Source organism: Chiloscyllium punctatum, chromosome 9, assembly GCF_047496795.1.
Source record: "Chiloscyllium punctatum isolate Juve2018m chromosome 9, sChiPun1.3, whole genome shotgun sequence".
Lineage (NCBI taxonomy): Eukaryota > Metazoa > Chordata > Chondrichthyes > Orectolobiformes > Hemiscylliidae > Chiloscyllium > Chiloscyllium punctatum.
In genome coordinates, this window is record NC_092747.1 from 3,480,660 (window position 1) to 3,499,946 (window position 19,287).

Consider the following 19,287-nt stretch of genomic DNA (forward strand, 5'->3'; position numbering starts at 1 on the left):
TACTTTCATTGGCCAGTACCCACCGATCCATCAAAAGTCCTCAGCGACAGAAAAGTAATCAGACAAAAGGCATTTGACGAGAAATCCGTTTCTGATTGACGTGAAAATAATCCCAGGGACGGAATACATAATAATAATAATTTGGTGAGAAGTTAAAAAACAAACACGGAAGTGACGTAACCGTTGGGTGTTAGTTTTCACCCCAACCGTCGATTTATTTATTTCCCTGAACAGTTTATTTAAAAAATAATTAACATTTTGTTGGTTGACAGAAGAAGTGGTGATCCTTAAATAAATAATTAAGTAACACGGAGGCTGGCGTAGTTATATTCCCGTGACGTCATACCCCAGCGCCGTCCCCGCGTCACAGAAACTGTCGAAATTCGGATGGATTTTATTTCCTCGTTCGGGTATTTCAATTTATCGGGCGGTCGGTTCCTCCCACCGGAAAAAAATAATTAGATTGGTGTGTTCGTCTTGGAAAAGGCGGGAAGTGATTCGGAAGTGACGAAACGTCAGGCGCCGGAAGTGACCGTTGCTGTGGAGACGCGAAGATGGCGGCGGCGTCGGAGGATGAGAGCGATTGGGACGTTTGGATGTTGGAGTCTCTGAGACTGTGAGGGGCCGGGGGCCGGGGGCCGGGGGCCGGGGAGAGAGACTCCTCTTGGGCCGATTGCTTTGTCGTTTTTAAAGTTGTCTGGATCTTATTTACATTTTCAGTCTCTGACTGTCCCCCGCGTGCGGCCGTGTCTGAGGGACTCTCTCAGGGACCGTCCCTCATCAGTGTTTGAGACGCCGTCTCTTCACATCACCCCTCCCCTTCCCGCAGGGAGATTGTATACCTTCCAGTGTTGAGCTGTCAGTCCCTCCCTCGTTGTAATCCTGTCAATTCCCTCAGTGCACCTGCTTCACTTGAAGGACTCCTTGCATTAAAATAACATTCTGGATTCGTGGTGCTGGAAGACCACTTTCAGGCAGCATCCAACGAGCAGCGAAATCAACGTTTCGGGCAAAAGCTGAAGGGATGCTGCCTGAACTGCTGTGTTTTTCCAGCACCACTAATCCAGAATCTGGGTTCCAGCATCTGCAGTCATTGTTTTTTACCGCATTAAAATAACATGCCATCCTCCCTTGTGCTTTAACTAGACTGTACTTATACTGTCTTCTAGACTGACTTGGCTCCTCTTCTCCGTCTGATGAAAGGCTTTTTGCCCGAAACATCGATTCTCCTGCTCCTCGAATGCTGCCTGACCTGCTGTGCTTCTTCCAGTGCCCCACTCTCGATTTCTCTGTACACCCAGCTCTGCTGTACCTCCACTTGCGTCCTATTCTTCCCCCCCCCCCCCCCCCCTTGCAAATTCGTTTAAACTACCGCCACTACCTGCACTAGCAAACAGCACCCCTACTCTCACCTCAAACACAGGGATGTTGGTCTGTTCAAGGTGTAATCCTGGTATTGGCACCATCTTCCCCAGAAACCAACCTAGTTATCCTGGTTGTATCTGCAGTAGAACTGGGAGTAATCCAGAGATAGAACTTTTGATGTCCTGCTTTTTAACATGCTACCTAGCTCCCCAAATTCTTGCTTCAGGACCTCACTTTTCTTTCTAACATATATTGTTTGTCCCAACAAGAACCATAATTTCTGAATGATTGCCCTGCCTCTACATGCTCTACAGCTGTTCAGTGATGACCTTGACCATGGCTCCAGCAACATAACACACCATCTCTGAGTTGTGCCTGTGGCTGCAGAAACATTTGTCTGTATCTCTATTGAATTTCTCATCATTATTGTTCACTCTGTCTTTCTGCTCCCACCCTGTGCTGCTGGGTTTTGGCTGCACTCCTCAGAAGAACCATCGCTCTCACAATTTCTCCAACACAGAAAATCCATTGTTGAGTGAGATGCAGTCTGGGGCTTCACTTACTACGTGGTTGCCTCCCCTTTTCTGATTGACCATCACCCATTCCTTCTCTTATTGCATTTCCTTACAATGTTGGGTGGTCATGTCTGAAAATGTGCTCTCCATGTAGCTTCCAGACATGTTAACATATTGCTGTGCCTCCAAACCTCCAAACATTTGTGCTCAAGCTGCTCAAACTATTGGCACTTCCTGCAGATGTAATTATCCTGATTGCTAGGAACATCTAAGATTTCCCGCATACAGCAGTTTGTGTAACATGTGGGACTGAGCTGAGCTGCCCTGCCATCCCTCCTTTCGAAAACATTCAGTGTACTTTTGAAAAAAATTAATGTATTTAGTCTAAATTAAAATGTGTCTTTTCAAATGTTATTTTCCACAGCTCTCTTGGGGGTGAGGGGGTGGGGCGGGGGGGGTGCAGTGTGACATGAAGGTGAAGTGTTGTATGTGTCTCTCTGAAAGGGAAGGGGATAATTCATGGGGTGGGTCAGTGTGATCTATAGGCTGCTGGGGTGGAAAGTATTCTGGATGGGATGATAGATGGGGCATCGGGAAAATAGGGGTATTCTGGAGGGTCTTGTGTTTTCTAGGAGAAAACGAGGACTGCAGTATTGAAGAGTGTGGTGCTGGAAAAGCACAGCTGGTCAGGCATTGTCCTAGGAGCAGGAGAATCAATGTTTCTGATGAAGGGCTTATGCCCAAAACATCGACTCTCCTGCTCCTTGGTTGCTGCCTGACCAGCTGTGCTTTCCAGCACCACACCCTTCGGTCTTGTGTTGTCTCTTTGGTCCCTGGCATGAGGGCACACCTAAGCTCATCTTGTGTCACTCTGCCTCAGACACCAGCTGACTCCCAACTGGGACTGCGGTGTGGAAATAGTGAATTATGAAGTAGCATTGCCTCAAGTTAAACCAGGATAGTGGGATGAGGCTGTGAAATGAAATGATGGTTTTTAGATGCTTCTTTTCTGTTAGAGTGAGCTTTTTGATCATTTTTTGTTATATATTTTGGTGTCACATTTTATCTGTTATTTACTCTCCTGGAGCAGTTTGTTTTACGTTTTAAATGTAAGTTGAGATTGAAGTGCCTTACATTATGATAGTGTGAATCACCATATTCTGTGTGTCTGTATCAGGTACAATGACCTTCATGTGTATGAACTTCAACAACCAACACGAGTTATAGAGTGGATTCAGGATAGAAGTATGTCGGTTTGCATTTTTCTCAGAATGTGTTTATATAATAGATCATTTCCCAAAACAGTATCTGATCTTCATTGAGATTTGAAAGAGTTAAATTATGAAAATGGAAAATAGAAACTAAGTTTGTATTCTTCTGATTTAGAAGTGTTATGAAGATATGTGTGTACTGTACCTTTGGGAGAGTTGAAAGCAAGCAGAACTACCTGACAGCATCAAGAGTTCTGAATAAGATACAATGTAAAATGTGGTCTAGCCATTGGGGTAGCTGGTTGCCATGGAGACAGAAACAGATTCAAATTAAGCCGATCAGTTTAAAATATACCCCCCAAAAACAAAGTCCAATCAAGTTTGAATTTTGTATGTTGACAATCTTAAAAGCCAATGACACAATCCGATGCTTTGGCAGTATAAGACCAGGGAAAATTGAACATTTGGGAGGATTGCCAAGCAAATGAAATCTACAGACTGCCTGGAGAATAGCTGTCTTAAAAGTACCTTTTGTAACAGTTTAGGGGCTTGTTGTTGGGATTTGAACTGGTTTATTCAGATTTGAATAGATTTGGGGTATGAAAAATCCCAGCAGATTTAAACATTTGCAGATTAGTGTCCTAGATCTTTAAATAAAACGTAGGTGAGACAATTTGTTTAATTTTAGTGACTTGTGGTTGATTAAATTAAAAGTGAGAGATGGCTCTTAAAATTGCTAAAGAGTTCTGGGATTTGAGGATGATTCTCAAATTTGTCAAAGTGTACAATGAAGGAAAAATGTCCATACTTTTAGAATTAGCAAAGAAGTTCAATTTGGGTTTAACCGAGAACAGAAGGAAAGCTGAAATTGTGAAGGAATTACTCAAATATTTAGGGGTATCAGAGAGAAACAGACAAGTGAAAGAGAGGTAGAAAAACATTGAGGAAAATGGAGTTAGAAGATAAAGGGAGAGAGAAAGAGGAAGGGGGAGAGAGAAGAAAGAGAAAGGGGGAGAGAGAAAGAGAAAGAGAGAGAGAGAGAGACAGGAAAAAGAAAGTGAGGGAAGGTTCTTAGCTGAGCAAAAAGAGAGAATTTGAACTTGAAAAGCTGCAACTTAGTCAGCAAAGTCAAGTTAACAGGATGGAGATTAAAAAACAAATAAATCAAAACTTTGCCTTTTTGATCAAAACTTTTTGATGAGGAAGATATTGAAGCCTTTATTTCATTTGAAAAATTGACTAGGCAGATGGAGTGGTCTGAGGATTTATGGGTAATGCTAGTTCAGACTAAACCGGTCGGCAGAGCGAGTGAGGTATTGGCCGCGCTGTCAGATGAGGGGTCAAGAGATTATGAGGAGGCTATTTGAAGGGCTTATGAATTGGTACCAGAAGCACATAGATAGTGGTTCAGAAACACAAAGAAGGAACCAGGTCAGACTTGTGTTGAGTTTGAAAGAACTGCGCTACAAATCCTCTCAAAACTCACTAAGAGAAAAAGGTATCAGGTATGTCATGTGAACATGCTGAAACCATATTATACTAGAGAAAGAACTGGAGAAACAGACGTTAGTTACTGCCCTGCACTGCTTTTTGTCCTTTATATAAATGATTTGAATGTTAATGTAGGAAGTATAGTAGGTAAATTTGCAGATGACATCAAAATTGGAGGTGTAGTGGACAGCGAAGAAAGTTACCTCAGAGTAAAATGGGACCTCGATCAGATGAGCGACTGGGTTAAGGAGTGGCAGATAAGTTTAATTCAGATAAATGTGAGGTACTGCATTTTGGGAAAGCAAATCTTAGCAGGACTTATACACTTAATGGTAAGGTCCTAGGGAGTGTTGCTGAACAAAGAGACCTTGGAGTGCAGGTTCATAGCTCCTTGAAAGTGGAATCGCAGGTAAATAGGATAGTGAAGAAGGTGTTTGGTATGCTTTCCTTTATTGGTCAGAGTATTGAGTCCAGGGGTTGGGAGGTCATGTTGCAGCTGTATAGGTCATTGGTTAGGCCACTTTTAGAATATTGCGTGTAATTCTGGTCTCCTTCCTATCGGAAAGACGTTGTGAAACTTGAAAGGGTTCAGAAAAGATTTACAAGGATGTTACCAGGGTTGGAGGGTTTGAGCTACAGGGAGAGGCTGAACAGGCTGGGACTGTTTTCCCTGGAGCATCGGAGGCTGAGGGGTGACCTTATAGAGGTTTATAAAATCATGAGGGGCATTGATACGGTTATCAACCAAGGTCTTTTCCCTGGGGTAAGGAAGTCCAAAACTAGAGGGCATAAATCTGAGATAGGTTTTTGTTATAGGTGATAGAGGAAAGATTTAAAAGGGACCCAAGGGGCAACCTTTTCACACGGTGTAGGAATGTGCTGCCAGAGGAAGGAGTGGAAGCTGGTACAATTACACCATTTAAAGGCATCCAATAAGGAAGGGATCGGAGGGATATGGGCCAAGTGCTGGCAGATGGGACTAGATTAATTTAGCATATCTGGTTGGCAAGGACTAGTTGGAGGGAAGGGTGTGTTTCCATGCTGTAGAGCTCTATGGCTCTATCTGCTGCTTGCTTTAGTGTCCACATATCCTAGTCCTTTTAAGTAACCGAAGGCCTTGAGGTGTTAATATTACTATGGCAGTGTGCACGCATTGTCTGGTGTAATACCAGAGTTACTTAGTACTTTGAATCTCGTCCTTCCCTGTTTGGTAGGTATCTGTGTCGCTGGATACAATGTGGGCAAGAAGAATGAAATCCTGGAGCTTTCACTCCCTGAGAAACTCTGCGCTAAAGGAAACCAGGTGACTGTGTAATTGAAGAGTGAGTTATTGAGCTTCGTTCAGAATCAACAGGAAAGCTGACTGAAGTGAAGTATGTTACTATCACTCATCGGGACAAATACGAGCATGTCAATGTCCAAACCATTAAAGCAATTCCCATTACAGCAGGAAAGGGGATAATTGATCAGAAAGTTGACTGTGATTGCCATGGAGAAAGCAATGGGGAAAGACAGACTCACTGAGCTCCCGGGTTATTCAAATAAGGCACAAGTCTTCAGTGTATTCCTCTTGATTGTAGAGAATGGGTCTCTGTATATGAACTGTGCCACTTCCAGCAAGTATAGATTAGTCATGTTACAAGCTCAACTCATTATCTTCCTTAATTGTTAGTGTAGCCATTAACACACTCAGCAGTGTTCAGTAAGTGCTGCCCAATCACCTTTAGACTGTAGATTGAGAATTGTATTCGCTTAGATGCTGGGCTAGAAGAAATCAGGGAATGGTAGCCGTTGGGTTGATTCCAGGTTTGTCTTAAGAGGGATTGAGCAGTTTAGGTGTATTTATACTAGAGTGTATAAGGATGAGGGGAGATTTCATTGAAGTATGTATTGGATTAATAAATAGAAAAGTGTTTCCTTATGTGGGCCAATCTAGAATGTGAGGTCATAGTTTTATGATAAGGGTCAACAGATTTAAAACAGATAAGAACTTTCTCTCTCAAAGGGTCATGAGTCTGTGGAACTCCTGACCCCAGGATGTGGGGGACGCTGAATAAATTTGCGAAGGAGATAGATTTTTAATTACCAATGGGTTAAAAGGCTATGGAGCACAGCCAGGAGGGTGAAGTTGAGATTAGCCAAATGGTGGCGCAGGCTGAATGGGCTGAGTGGCCTTCACCTACTCCTCATTCATTTATTGTTATGGATGGACCCATGTTTCATTGCTGCCCTACGCGAGTAATTGATTCAATCCCGAATATCTGTTCTCAGGGTCAGCAAGGGTCATGAGTGCACCACGTGAGACCTACCATCCCAGGAGGGTGAAGGTCTGACAGTGGATCCTTGTTCATCTTTATCTGGCAAGAACTGACACCTTCATCTCCATTGCTGCTTCAGTTCCCTCACTGTGGGGATTCTCTTGGAGGGAAGGGGTGGGACTGCAATCAGCAAAGGGGATTTCCCTCTGAGTTTTACCCTCTATCTTTTCACCTGCAGGGACTTTGCCCAGAAAGAGACTTCACAGTGAAACATGGTGGCTTCTCACAGAGGCCCATTTCCGAACTGAAACATGTGGTGGGGACCAGGTAGGTCTTGAACGTGAATGATCGGAATACTGTTATAGAGTCATAGAGATGTACAGCACGGAAAGAGACCCTTCAGTCCAACCCGTCCATGCTGACCAGGTATCCCAACCCAATCTAGTCCCATCTGCCAGCACCTGGTCCATATCCCTCCAAACCCTTCCTATTCATATACCCATCCAAATGCCTCTTAAATGTTGCAATTGTACCCAGCCTTCACCACTTCCTCTGGCAGCTCATTCCATACACCTACCACCCTCTGTGTGAAAAAGTTGCCCCTTAGGTCTCTTTTATATCTTTCCCCTCTCACCCTAAACCTATGCCCTCTAGTTCTGGACTCCCTGACCCCAGGAAAAAGACTTTGTCTATTTACCCTATCCATGCCCCTCATAATTTTGTAAACCTCTATAAGGTCACCCCTCAGCCTCCGACACACCATGGAAAAGAGCCCCAGCCTGTTCAGCCTCTCCCTATAGCTCAAAGCCTCCAACCCTGGCAACATCCTTGTCAATCTTCTCTGAACCCTTTCAAGTTTCACAACATCTTTTCGATAGGAAGGAGACCAGAATTGCAATATTCCAACAGTGGCCTAACCAATGTCCTGTACAGCCGCAACATGACCTCCCAACTCCTGTACTCAATACTCTGACCAATAAAGGAAAGCATACCAAACACCTTCACTATCCTATCTACCTGCGACTCCACTTTCAAGGAGCTATGAACCAGCACTCCAAGGTCTCTTTGTTCAGCAACACTCCCTAGGACCTTACCATTAAGTGTATAAGTCCTGCTAAGATTTGCTTTCCCAAAATGCAGCACCTCGCATTTATCTGAATTAAACTCCATCTGCCACTTCTCAGCCCATTGGCCCATCTGGTCCAGATCCTGTTGTAATCTGAGGTAACCCTCTTCGCTGTCCACTACACCTCCAATTTTGGTGTCATCTGCAAACTTACTAACTGTACCTCTTATGCTTGCATCCAAATCATTTATATAAATGACGAAAACTAGAGGACCCAGCACCGATCCTTATGGCACTCCGCTAGTCACAGGCCTCCAGTCTGAAAAACAACCCTCCACCACCACCCTCTGTCTTCTACCTTTGAGCCAGTTCTGTATCCAAATGGCTAGTTCTCCCTGTATTCCATGAGATCTAACCTTGCTAACCAGTCTCCCATGGGAAACCTTGTCGAACACCTTACTGAAGTCCATATGGATCACATCTACTGCTCTGCCATCATCAATCCTCTTTGTTACTTCTTCAAAAACACTCAATCAAGTTTGTGAGACATGATTTCCCACGCACAAAGCCATGTTGACTATCCCTAATCAGTCCTTGCCTTTCCAAATACATGTACATCCTGTCCCTCAGGATTTCCTGCAACAACTTACCCACCACCGCATCAGACTCACCGGTCTATAGTTCCCTGGCTTGTCCTTACCACCCTTCTTAAATAGTGGCACCACGTTTGCCAACCTCCAGTCTTCTGGCACCTCACCTGTGACTATCGATGATTCAAATATCTTAGCAAGAGGCCCAGCAATCACTACTCTAGCTTCCCACAGAGTTCTCGGGTACACCTGATCAGGTCCTGGGGATTTATCCACCTTTACCCGTTTCAAGACATCCAGCACTTCCTCCTCTGTAATCTGGACATTTTGCAAGATGTCACCATCTATTTCCCTACAGTCTATATCTTCCATATCCTTTTCCACTGTAAATACTGATGCAAAATATTCATTTAGTATCTCCCCCATTTTCTGTGGCTCCGCACAAAGGCCGCCTTGCTGATCTTTAAGGGGCCCTATTCTCTCCCTAGTTACCCTTTTGTCCTTAATGTATTTGTAAAAACCCTTTAGATTCTCCCTAACTCTATTTGCCAAAGCTATCTTATGTCCCCCTTTTGCCCTCCTGATTTCCCTCTTAAGTATACTCCTACTGCCTTTATACTCTTCTAAGGATTCACTCGATCCATCCTGTCTATACCTGACATATGCTTCCTTCTTTTTCTTAACCAAACCCTCAATTTCTTTAGTCATCCAGCATTCCCTATACCTACCAGCCTTCCCTTTCACCCTGACAGGAATATACTTTCTCTGGATTCTTGTTATCTCATTTCTGAAGGCTTCCCATTTTCCAGCCGTCCCTTTACCTGCGAACATCTGACCCCAATCAGCTTCCAAAAGTTCTTGCCTAATACTGTCAGAATGGGTCTTTCTCCAATTTCGAACTTCAACTTTTAGATCTGGTCTATCCTTTTCCATCATTATTTTAAATCTAATAGAATGATGGTCGTTGACCCCAAAGTCCCCCCCCCCCCCCCACTGACACCTCAGTCACCTGCCCTGCCTTTTGTGGAGACGGCTGGGGAAGGGAATGAGCAAGACTTGGGGTCCACTCCCACATAGACTGCTGGTTTAGTAATTGTTTCTACGTGTTCCCTCTTTTCTTTGTGCTTAATAAATTAATATTTACATAGAAAATGACAAAATCTGGAATTAAGAGTCTAATGATTTAATTTGATGTATTGGTGTAATGTACCAAGATACAGTGAAAAGTGTTCTGCTTGCTACACAGGCAGGTTGTACCATGTACATTGGAGGGCAGCAGAGCTGAGTGCAGAATACAGAGTTACAGCTGCAGAAAAGGTACACAGAGAGAGATCAGAATTACCATTTCAGCAGTCCATTCACAAGTCTGATAACAGCAGAGAAGAAGCTGTTCTTGAATCTGTTCCTGTGTATATTGAAACGTTTGTATCTACTACCCAATGGAAGAGGGTTGAAGAGAGTATAACCAGGATGGGAGGGGTCTTGAATACGTTGGTTGCTTTTCTGAGGTAGTGGGAAGTGTCGATGGGTGGAAGGCTGGTTCACATGATGGACTGGGTTGTTCTCACAACTCTCTGGAAGTTATTACAGTCTTGGGCGGAACAGTTGCCGTACCACTCTGTAATGCATTTGGATTGGATGCTTTCTACGGTGCAGCTATAAAAATTGGTGAGTGTCTTTGTGGACATGCTGAACTTTCTTTGCCTCCTGAGGGAGTAGAGGCATCGTTCTGTACATCTGATCATTGCATTGACATGGGTGAACCCAGCCAGATTATTGGTGATCGTCACTCCCAGGACCTTGATGCTGTCGACCATCTCCATCGCAGCATCGTTGATTCAGGCAGGGGCGATGGCTATGAATCCATTGTTTAAAAACTCCATCTGGTCCACTAATGTGAACTTTAGGGAAGGAAACTGCCCAGTTTGACCTACATGGGATTGTCGACCCACAGCAATGTGGCTGAGTCTGAACTACCCTCTGGGCAATTAGAGATGGCAATAAAGGCTGGTCTAGCCAGCGACATCCTCAACCTCATGACAAATTTTTTAAAGATCTATTCTTTTCACCTGTGAACGGAAAATCAAAATTCAGTATTGTTGTGATCACTGATACCGAGGATGCCTTCACTATGAGACCATTAAATAATCGTGTTGTTTTCCAATGCCAGCTCTGTACTGCCTGTCTCTCTCTACTTGCTTCTATTTCTATCCACAGTATAAATGTGATTCAGGGGAAGCTGTGTAAACTTATAGGGCAGAAAGGAATAGAAGGACATGGTAAGATGGAGAGGGGTTTGGAGGAAGCTAGTATTGAGCATAAATGCTGGTTTTGCCAAATTGGCCTTTAGCTATGTTGTAAATGTTGTATTTAGGGGCTTAATTCTTTCCCTACAGCCTTTTGGTGAGCAGTGGACCTCCTGATACCTTGCTACAGGTCTGGTGCTTGGCAACAGATGAGAGCGGTTAGTGAATCATTACATCATGTTCTTAATCCTGTTGTGCAGGGGTTTACACTAAGGCAAGGGCTGATACCGTGGGTCTGAGTACGGTTTAGAGCCTCTCCTGTACTCTCAGCTCTTCACTTGCATGGACGGAGCAAGCAGAGTGTTAAATTCTGGGGCCAGCTGCATCCTTCACTGACACCTCTTCCAGAAAATGTGCTGTCCCTTCATTATAGTCATGTTTGACCAGTGTATTAACTCTGTTCACCCACATTCGTTCCACATGCTGATCACTCTCACCCAACAAAACCCTATCCATCTCGGCCAGCATTTTTTTAATGTCACTAATTACCCTGTGAGAAGGGGGTGGTTGGCTGCCTCCTGCAGTCCAACCTGCTATCAGAAAGATGTCGTTAAATTAGAAAGGGTTCAGAGAAGATTTATAAAGATGCTGCCAGGGTTGGAGGATCTGAGCTACAGGGAGAGGCTGAACAGGCTGGGGCTGTTTTCCCTGGAGCGTCGGAGGCTGAGGGGTGACCTTATAGAGGTTTATAAAATTATGAGGGGCATGGATAGGATAAATAGGCAAAGTCTTTTCCCTGGGGTTGGAGAGTCCAGAACTAGAGGGCATAGGTTTAGGGTGAGAGGGGAAAGATATAAAAGAGACCTAAGGGGCAACCTTTTCACAGAGGGTGGTACGTATATGGAATGTGCCAGAGGAAGTGGTGGAGGCTGGTACAATTACAACATTTAAGAGGCATCTGGATAGGTACATGAATAGGAAGGATTTGGAGGGATAAGGGCCGGGTGCTGGTAAATTGGACTAGATTAATTTAGGATATTTGGTCGGCGTGGATGGGTTGGACTGGATGGTCTGTTTCCATGCTGTACAGGTCCTATAACTCTGTATGTGGTAGACAGACCCACAATCTCCTTGGGGAGGAAATTCCAGCATTATGTGATGCTGAAGGAACGGCGATATATTTCCAAGTCAGGGTGGGGAGGGGCTTGGAGGGGAACGTGCAGGGGGTGGTGTTCCCATGTTCCTGCTGCCCTTGTCCTTCAGAATGTAAGTGATTGTGAGTTTGGGGAGGGGGGTGCTGGTTACGAATGCTGTTGAAAGAATTAGACTCAATGGTTTGGGATCTGAGCAACTTAGTTCAATGTTAAGCCTTTCTTAACTGTGCATGGCTCAGGAGATCATTCTGTCCATTGTATCTTTGCTAGCCCTTTGAAAGAACTGTCTAATTAACTTCATTCCCTATAGTCATGCATCCTTCCCCTGGTATTGGTGAGATCACATTTCAGATACTAAGTACAGTTTATTGACCTCTATATTTAAGGACGGATATAAATGCATTTTAGGAAGTTTACTTGCTTGATGCCTGGAGTGATTGGCTTGTCTTCTGAGGGAAGGTTGGACAGGCTGAGCTTGTTTCCCCTGGAGTTTAGAGAGTGAGGGCTGAAGTGTATCTGACCCAGAATGGTTATGACGAGGTGGATGTCGAAAGGGTCAGCCCAGGGGGATGGCTTTAAAATTAGGGGCACCATTTAGAACAAAGATCAAGAGAAGCTCTTTCCAACTCTGACACACAAAGGCAGTGGAGCCACTGAATGTTTTTAAGGTGGAGGTGGAGAGATTCTGGTGTTGCAGGGAATTAAGGATTATTGAAGGTAGACAGCGTTATGGGATTCGAAACAATCAGGCCAGCTGTGACCTTATTGAATGGTGGAACAGGCTTGAGCAGCTGAATAGCCACCTTCTGCACTTATTCCTCATGTTGGTATGTAATCCTGTGCCGAGCTTGTTGCAGTGTGGGAGAGAATGACAGAAGGTCGGCTGATCTGGCTCCCTGGGCATCACTCGCTGTTAATTCTATCACCAGCAGAGGGCTTCTGTGGCCTGAGGATCTTTTGCCTGTGACATTTCCTAGAATAGAACACAGGGTGCCGGCCGATTTTCCCCATGAAGCCAGGCCTGGATCTTTCAGAGAGCTACCTAACTCCTCTCATTCCACTTGCTCTTTCCCAGCACCTTGGGTTTTTTTCCATCTCTAGTATTTCTCCAGCTCCCGTTTGAAAACTCTCATTGAATCCGCTCCGTCTGCCCTTTCGGAACACATTCCACAACTCACTGAGTCGAAGAACCAGCGGGAAGGTGAGGGTTTTTAGCAGACACATCATAAGTCTATCCTCTGACAACTGAAACTGGTTGGGCCTCATTTTACACCAATAAAACCTTTTATTAACTCTGAATATCTCAGTACGTCTTTATCTTTACCTTCTCTGCTCTCTGTTTTTAAACGATAAGTCTCACCACTTCTCTACCTCAGAGTCTTGACCCCAGTCTGACTGCAGGGGCTGGAGGGAGAGACCTTCCCTGGTCTTATTGCAAATAAAGTGAAGCTCCCTTGACACTGTCCCCATTGGAGAGCACTCTCAGCTTCACCAGGTGGTTCGTGTTCACAGAAGTCCCTCGTCTCTTGTAAACCTCCTCTACAGCCTCCCTAAGGCCTTAACATCCTCCCTAAAGTGTGGTGCCTGGAGTGGAGTGCAGAGGCCTGCTGCTGTTTGATAAAGATTAAGGACAAAGTCTTGTCTTTTATAATCTCTGCCTCCCTTTATAATTGATGAGGAGGAGCTAGTGTTGGACTGGGAATGGACAAAGTCAAAGTCAGGCCACACCAGGGTATAGTCGAACCGGTTCATTTGAAGTCACAAGCTTTTGGAGCGCTGCTCCTTTGTCAGGTGACTCTTGACTTTGTTCATTTTTAAAGCCAAGGACCTGAATGATTTATTTTTTAACAGCCAATTTGACTTGTTTCGATAGCTTCAAGAATGTGACTCCACTCACCTGGCTCTATTTGGTCCTTCAACAATTGCACCCATTAGTTTACAATGGCTCTTGCCACTGTCCTGTACTGGAAATTCTGGGGGGAGGGGTGGGGGCAGATAGAAAATGATTTGACAGGAGAACTGGAAGGGAGAGGAGAATTTTATTTTTAACACATGGAGTTACGAGCTGGAGTGCAGTGTCAGAAAGGTGGAAGCAGGGTCCCCATTTCGAAAGAGAATTGGATAAATACATGAATGGGAAACCATCCCAAGGTTTTGGTATTCCAGGTGCCACCTGTACAGTGATGAGTAATGCCCTTCTGTTTCAGTAACTGTCTGTCCTCCCTGTGACAGATGCCATCACCTTGGTGGACTCTATCCAGTACCAGACACCAGGCAGCCAGTGGTCAAAAATCTCTGCCATCTGCTCTCCGACCCCACGGGTGCTCCATGGTTCAAAGGTTAGCGACCTCTCAATCCAGGAAATTGCATCGCACAAAGTTCTTTTTACCACAGGTGGGTCTGTCTTTCTATCTCTCAAAAATTCTGCCTCTCATGCAAAATGCCTGCAGATAGCATCTGTTTGATAGTTACTTCTGTCACACAGCTCCTTGGGAGATGTATAGGACTCCCTGATCCCAAGCCACCATATCCCAGGGAAAACTGGTGTGGCCCTGCTGACTACAGAATCAAATGGGAGCAGTGCCCCAGGAGATTGAAGGATTATTGTGATGATCCTGCTTACCATGATGGAGGATTTGCAATAAGACCAGGGAAGGTCTCTCCCTCCAGCCCCTGCAGTCAGACTTAGTAGCACTGAAATTGAGAGGTGATTCTTACACTGGGGACAAGATTCTGAGGTAGGGAAATGGTGAGACAAAATGAGGCACAATTCTCTTAACTTGAAAGGAGTACTTATTAATCCCTGTAACTGAATATATCAGGGATGTGGAGACCGTAAGGACTATGTCAGGGATGTGACAGTGGAAGTGAATGGGAACGCATTTGGGTCACCTCGGATACAGGAGTGAAATGGAAGGGGATCGAATCTATTGGGAATGTGTCCAGTGGGAATGAATGGGAAGGGGTTGAGGTCCATTGGGAATGAATAAGAGTGAGGGAGTTGAGGAGTGACCTGATTGAACACTTGAAGCTAGATCCCAAATAACAGGAACATGTGTTGATTCTCTCCTCAGGGCTAGCTGACTGTGAGCCAATCAGTGAGCTGGAGTTTCTTGATCATTCCATCTTTTCTTTCTGCTCCCTGAACGGCCGTCTATGGTTGGTTGATAGCCGCCAGCCCTCAAGTCTGATTGGACACTCTGATGTGCCTGTGAGTGACGAAGGTGGCTGCCATTGGACAATGGGATGGGCACCTGGGCACTGGAAGGTGGCTAGACTCTGCTCAGACGGCCGAGTGGTGCTGACTGATTATCGGGATTTGAGCAGGACCCTGAGCCTGACCAAACTGGCAATACCCACCACGATCCCAAACAGTGACTGCCTGAGCTTGACATGGGCACCCTGTCTACAGGACCACCTCGCAGTGTCAGGTATGTTGGCATTTGGGGGGGGGTGTGTGTGTGTGTGGGAAGAGAGAGGCCTATCTGTCATATAGGAGCAGCAGGATCTTCCTGCTTCATTCCAGCATGTTCCACGACTTAATGAACTCTTTTATTCAGCTTGGTTTAGTAACTCTTAATGTGCCACTTTAATGCAAATGACTGATCTCAGTTTTTAGATCAAGTTGAGTTCCAGGCTTGAATCTTTCAGGGAGGAGTATTCCAAATGTCCCCCTCCCCTTCCGCCCCCCCCCCCCCCCTCCTCCTGTGAGAGAGGAAGCCTTTTCTCTCGTCAATCCTGGCTGCAGACTGGCTTGAACGTGAAGGATCTGTTCCCTTGTTCAGTATTCCAGTGGACCAGAGGGAATAGTATCTCTGTGTTTAAATCTTTCACTTGCTGGGTTTTGGGTGTACAGTAGGTCAGAGGTGATTAAAAGAAGCCAAGTAACCAGGTGGGGCATCAGTTGTGCTGAGGCTGGGGAGAAAGGTGCACTGTGACTCACTCAAAATGCCACTTTTGGGGGTTGCTGGGATGGGGTTAAGTATCTGCGCTGTCACTATTTCTATATCTGCCTGCTCCACACTCCAATCCCCTTTCACCCATCAAGCACCTTGGCTCTAGTAATAATTCCTCACTTGTTTTCAGGTCCTTCCTTGGTGTTGTCCCTCCCTGTCTCTGCAGTCTCCCACAACCCTCCAAGATCTCTGAACACCTCCATGAGAGATCTTTGGGCAGGTCACCAAACATGAGATTGAGGGGCATGTTATGGAGGACACAGCTTGTCAATGGCAGGGAGAATTCCAGAACTTGGGATCCAGGTAGCTGAAGACACAGCTGCCAATCGCAGAGTGACTAAAATTGGAAATACTCAAGGGGCTAGAATTAGAATACAAAGATCTCAAAGGGTTATTGGGCTAAAGATGAGGAGGGAATTGAAAATAAGAGCAGTTTGTTGTCTCTAACTAATTGGATGCTTGATGCTAATAAGGCTGAATGATGGAGAAGGGACAGGAGCAATAAGGGTGATATCCTTTGACATGGGCATTTGGTGTATTTGTGCAGCTACTGAGATGGTTCTTGTCATTTCTGAAGGTTTTAATGGGACAGTTCACATTTACGACACCAGCTCGTGGTTGGGAGAAGCCGGGGGAGTGGAGCCGACCTTTATTCACCGAGGTCACAGTGTTGTCCCGGAGCCTGATCGAGAAAAGCCCATTGTCACCAGACATGCCTGGCACCCCTGGAAGCAACAGGTCCTGCTCTCAGCTGCAGACGATGGCTCTTTCCATGTCTGGAATTGGACCAATCAGAAGACCCTCTGATAGTTATGCTGCTGGATTTAGCTTTGTCCCATCGGACGCTGCTTCCCAAGAGAAACTCCACACCGTTGTATGTCTTCTCCAGCAATCCCACACTGCATCAATAGTTGGTGACTGATGCCAGCTTAAGTTCAACCAGGGGGTGATATTTACATGGGACTGGTGAGTAATAAATAGGCCAGTCTCCTTGCAACACATCACAACCCAATATAAATAAGACTGTCACCGTGTGATCGACTGACCCCTCGATAGTGCGGCTTTGTCACCGTGTGATCGACTGACCCCTCGATAGTGCGGCTTTGTCACCGTGTGATCGACTGACCCCTCGATAGTGCGGCTTTGTCACCGTGTGATTGACTGACCCCTCGATAGTGCGGCTTTGTCACCGTGTGATCGACTGACCCCTCGATAGTGCGGCTTTGTCTCTGTGTGGTCGACTGACCCCTCGATAGTGCGGCTTTGTCTCTGTGTGATCGACTGACCCCTCGATAGTGCGGCTTTGTCTCTGTGTGATCGACTGACCCCTCGATAGTGCGGCCTTGTCACCGTGTGGTCGACTGACCCCTCGATAGTGCGGCCTTGTCACCGTGTGGTCGACTGACCCCTCGATAGTGCGGCTTTGTCACCGTGTGATCGACTGACCCCTCGATAGTGCGGCTTTGTCACCGTGTGATCGACTGACCCCTCGATAGTGCGGCTTTGTCACCGTGTGATCGACTGACCCCTCGATAGTGCGGCTTTGTCACCGTGTGATCGACTGACCCCTCGATAGTGCGGCTTTGTCACCGTGTGATCGACTGACCCCTCGATAGTGCGGCTTTGTCACCGTGTGATCGACTGACCCCTCGATAGTGCGGCTTTGTCACCGTGTGATCGACTGACCCCTCGATAGTGCGGCTTTGTCACCGTGTGATCGACTGACCCCTCGATAGTGCGGCTTTGTCACCGTGTGATCGACTGACCCCTCGATAGTGCGGCCTTGTCACCGTGTGATCGACTGACCCCTCGATAGTGCGGCCTTGTCACCGTGTGATCGACTGACCCCTCGATAGTGCGGCTTTATCTCTGTGTGATCGACTGACCCCTCGATAGTGCGGCCTTGTCTCTGTGATTGATCGACCTGTTGTTCGAGGCGCAGGGGCTTGTCATACTGTTTTGAGAGACTGTAGGTCTTTATTCAAGTCTCCTTTGTGGATGTAGGCAGTATTGTATGGTATTTATAACTGGAAAGCTGCTGTCACTATTAAAGCATGAGGAATGATTGCATTGGGAGAGATATGAAGGATTAGGTATGAAGACAGCAGCAGGCACCTTCATAAATCTTCACAACGAGCGCCCGAGCTACAAATCTTCTCCCAAACTTTGAACCTTCATAAATGTTTTTAAATGATTTAATAACTGAAACTGGTGTACACCATTGCACGTGAAAAAGTAATTCTCTTTATTCTTTGTTTTTTAGTGTATTTTAAAACAGGCACAAATTTGTTGGTTACTTGGCACAAATTATAAATACTTATTTTTGTGCTTCATTGATTTTCGTCTGTTAATTTTGCATCAGATTTTCAGCCTTGCGTAAAGCAGATGTGTTCCAAAATACCAGGCGAAAGTGAGGAATGCAGATGCTGGAGATTAGAGTTGAGTGTGGTGCTGGAAAAGCACAGCAGGTCAGGCAACATCCGAGGAGCAGGAGAGTCGACATTTCGTGCAAAAACCCTTCATCTGGAATGAGGCTGTGAGTCGAGGGGATGGTGAGATTAATGGTAGGGAAGGGGGAGGGGCTGGGGGGAAGGTAGCTCAGAGTGCAACAGGCAAGTGGCTTGGCAGCAGCACCACTGATCGAGCTGGTCGGGTCCTAAAGGACGTTGCTGCAAGACTGGGTCTGCGGCTGGTGGTGAGGGGACCAACAAATGGGTAAAACATACTTTGACCTCAGCCTCACCAACCTCCCTCTTGCAGATATATCTGTCCATGAGAGGAGCGGTAGGAGGGACTACCACACAGAGCTTGTAGATACTTTCCATCATGTTGGACGGTGCCCTTGCTGTGCTAAAAGGGACAGATTCTTAAAAATCTTGCAGCTTAAAATTGGCATTTGTGAGGTACTGAGGGCCATCAGCAGCAGGATTGTAGTCCTCTGCTTAACCCTTCCCATCAGGCAGGGTGACCAACCCGGTTTAATGGGGAGTGCAGCTTGGCGTGCAGGAGCAGCACCGGACATAGAGCTCATTCCACAAAAACACAACGGGTTTGTTCCTTTGCAACCTCACTCTGTCGAAGGTCATTATAGAAACTCATTATACCTGTTCAGTAGAAAGTTTGCATTATCGCATTGACAAAGCCCGTGTTAAACCAGAATGACCTGTACCCAAAACAAAGCTGGAGAAGCTACCACAGACCATACCAAACAGCATAAGCTGCAGGTGATAGATAGGGCAAAGTGATTCCACAACCAATGAATCGATCTATAACTCTGCAGTCCTGCTACATCCAGTTATGAACAGTGGTGGACAACGAAACAATTCACTGGAGGCGGCGGCTCCACAAATATCCCCATCCTCAATGATGGGGGAGGCCAGCACATCAGGGCAAAAAGCAACAACGAAGCATTTGTAACAGTCTTCAGCTAGGTTC

General features: G+C 45.8%; 1 protein-coding gene across 1 annotated transcript; it reads left to right on the forward strand.

Annotated features, from left to right (window-relative positions):
- Positions 1–539: 539 nt before the first annotated feature.
- On the forward strand, positions 540–18,185 carry wdr73 (WD repeat domain 73). The gene is made up of 8 exons (XM_072576715.1): positions 540–616; positions 3,058–3,125; positions 5,797–5,885; positions 7,079–7,167; positions 10,893–10,960; positions 14,129–14,290; positions 14,971–15,327; positions 16,430–18,185. Exons 1-8 carry the CDS (start codon positions 555–557, stop codon positions 16,657–16,659), a joined length of 1,125 nt encoding a protein of 374 aa, XP_072432816.1. The 5' UTR covers positions 540–554; the 3' UTR covers positions 16,660–18,185.
- Positions 18,186–19,287: the final 1,102 nt, after the last annotated feature.

What these genes read in the sequence shown, in the direction of transcription:
- wdr73 (XM_072576715.1), top strand. Translation starts at nt 555, where the DNA reads ATGGCGGCGGCGTCGGAGGATGAGAGCGATTGGGACGTTTGGATGTTG. An exon ending in ATGTTGGAGTCTCTGAGACT is followed by an intron (nt 617 to 3,057) that starts GTGAGGGGCCGG and finishes TGTCTGTATCAG; the next exon opens with GTACAATGACCTTCATGTGT. An exon ending in GGACCACCTCGCAGTGTCAG is followed by an intron (nt 15,328 to 16,429) that starts GTATGTTGGCAT and finishes TCATTTCTGAAG; the next exon opens with GTTTTAATGGGACAGTTCAC.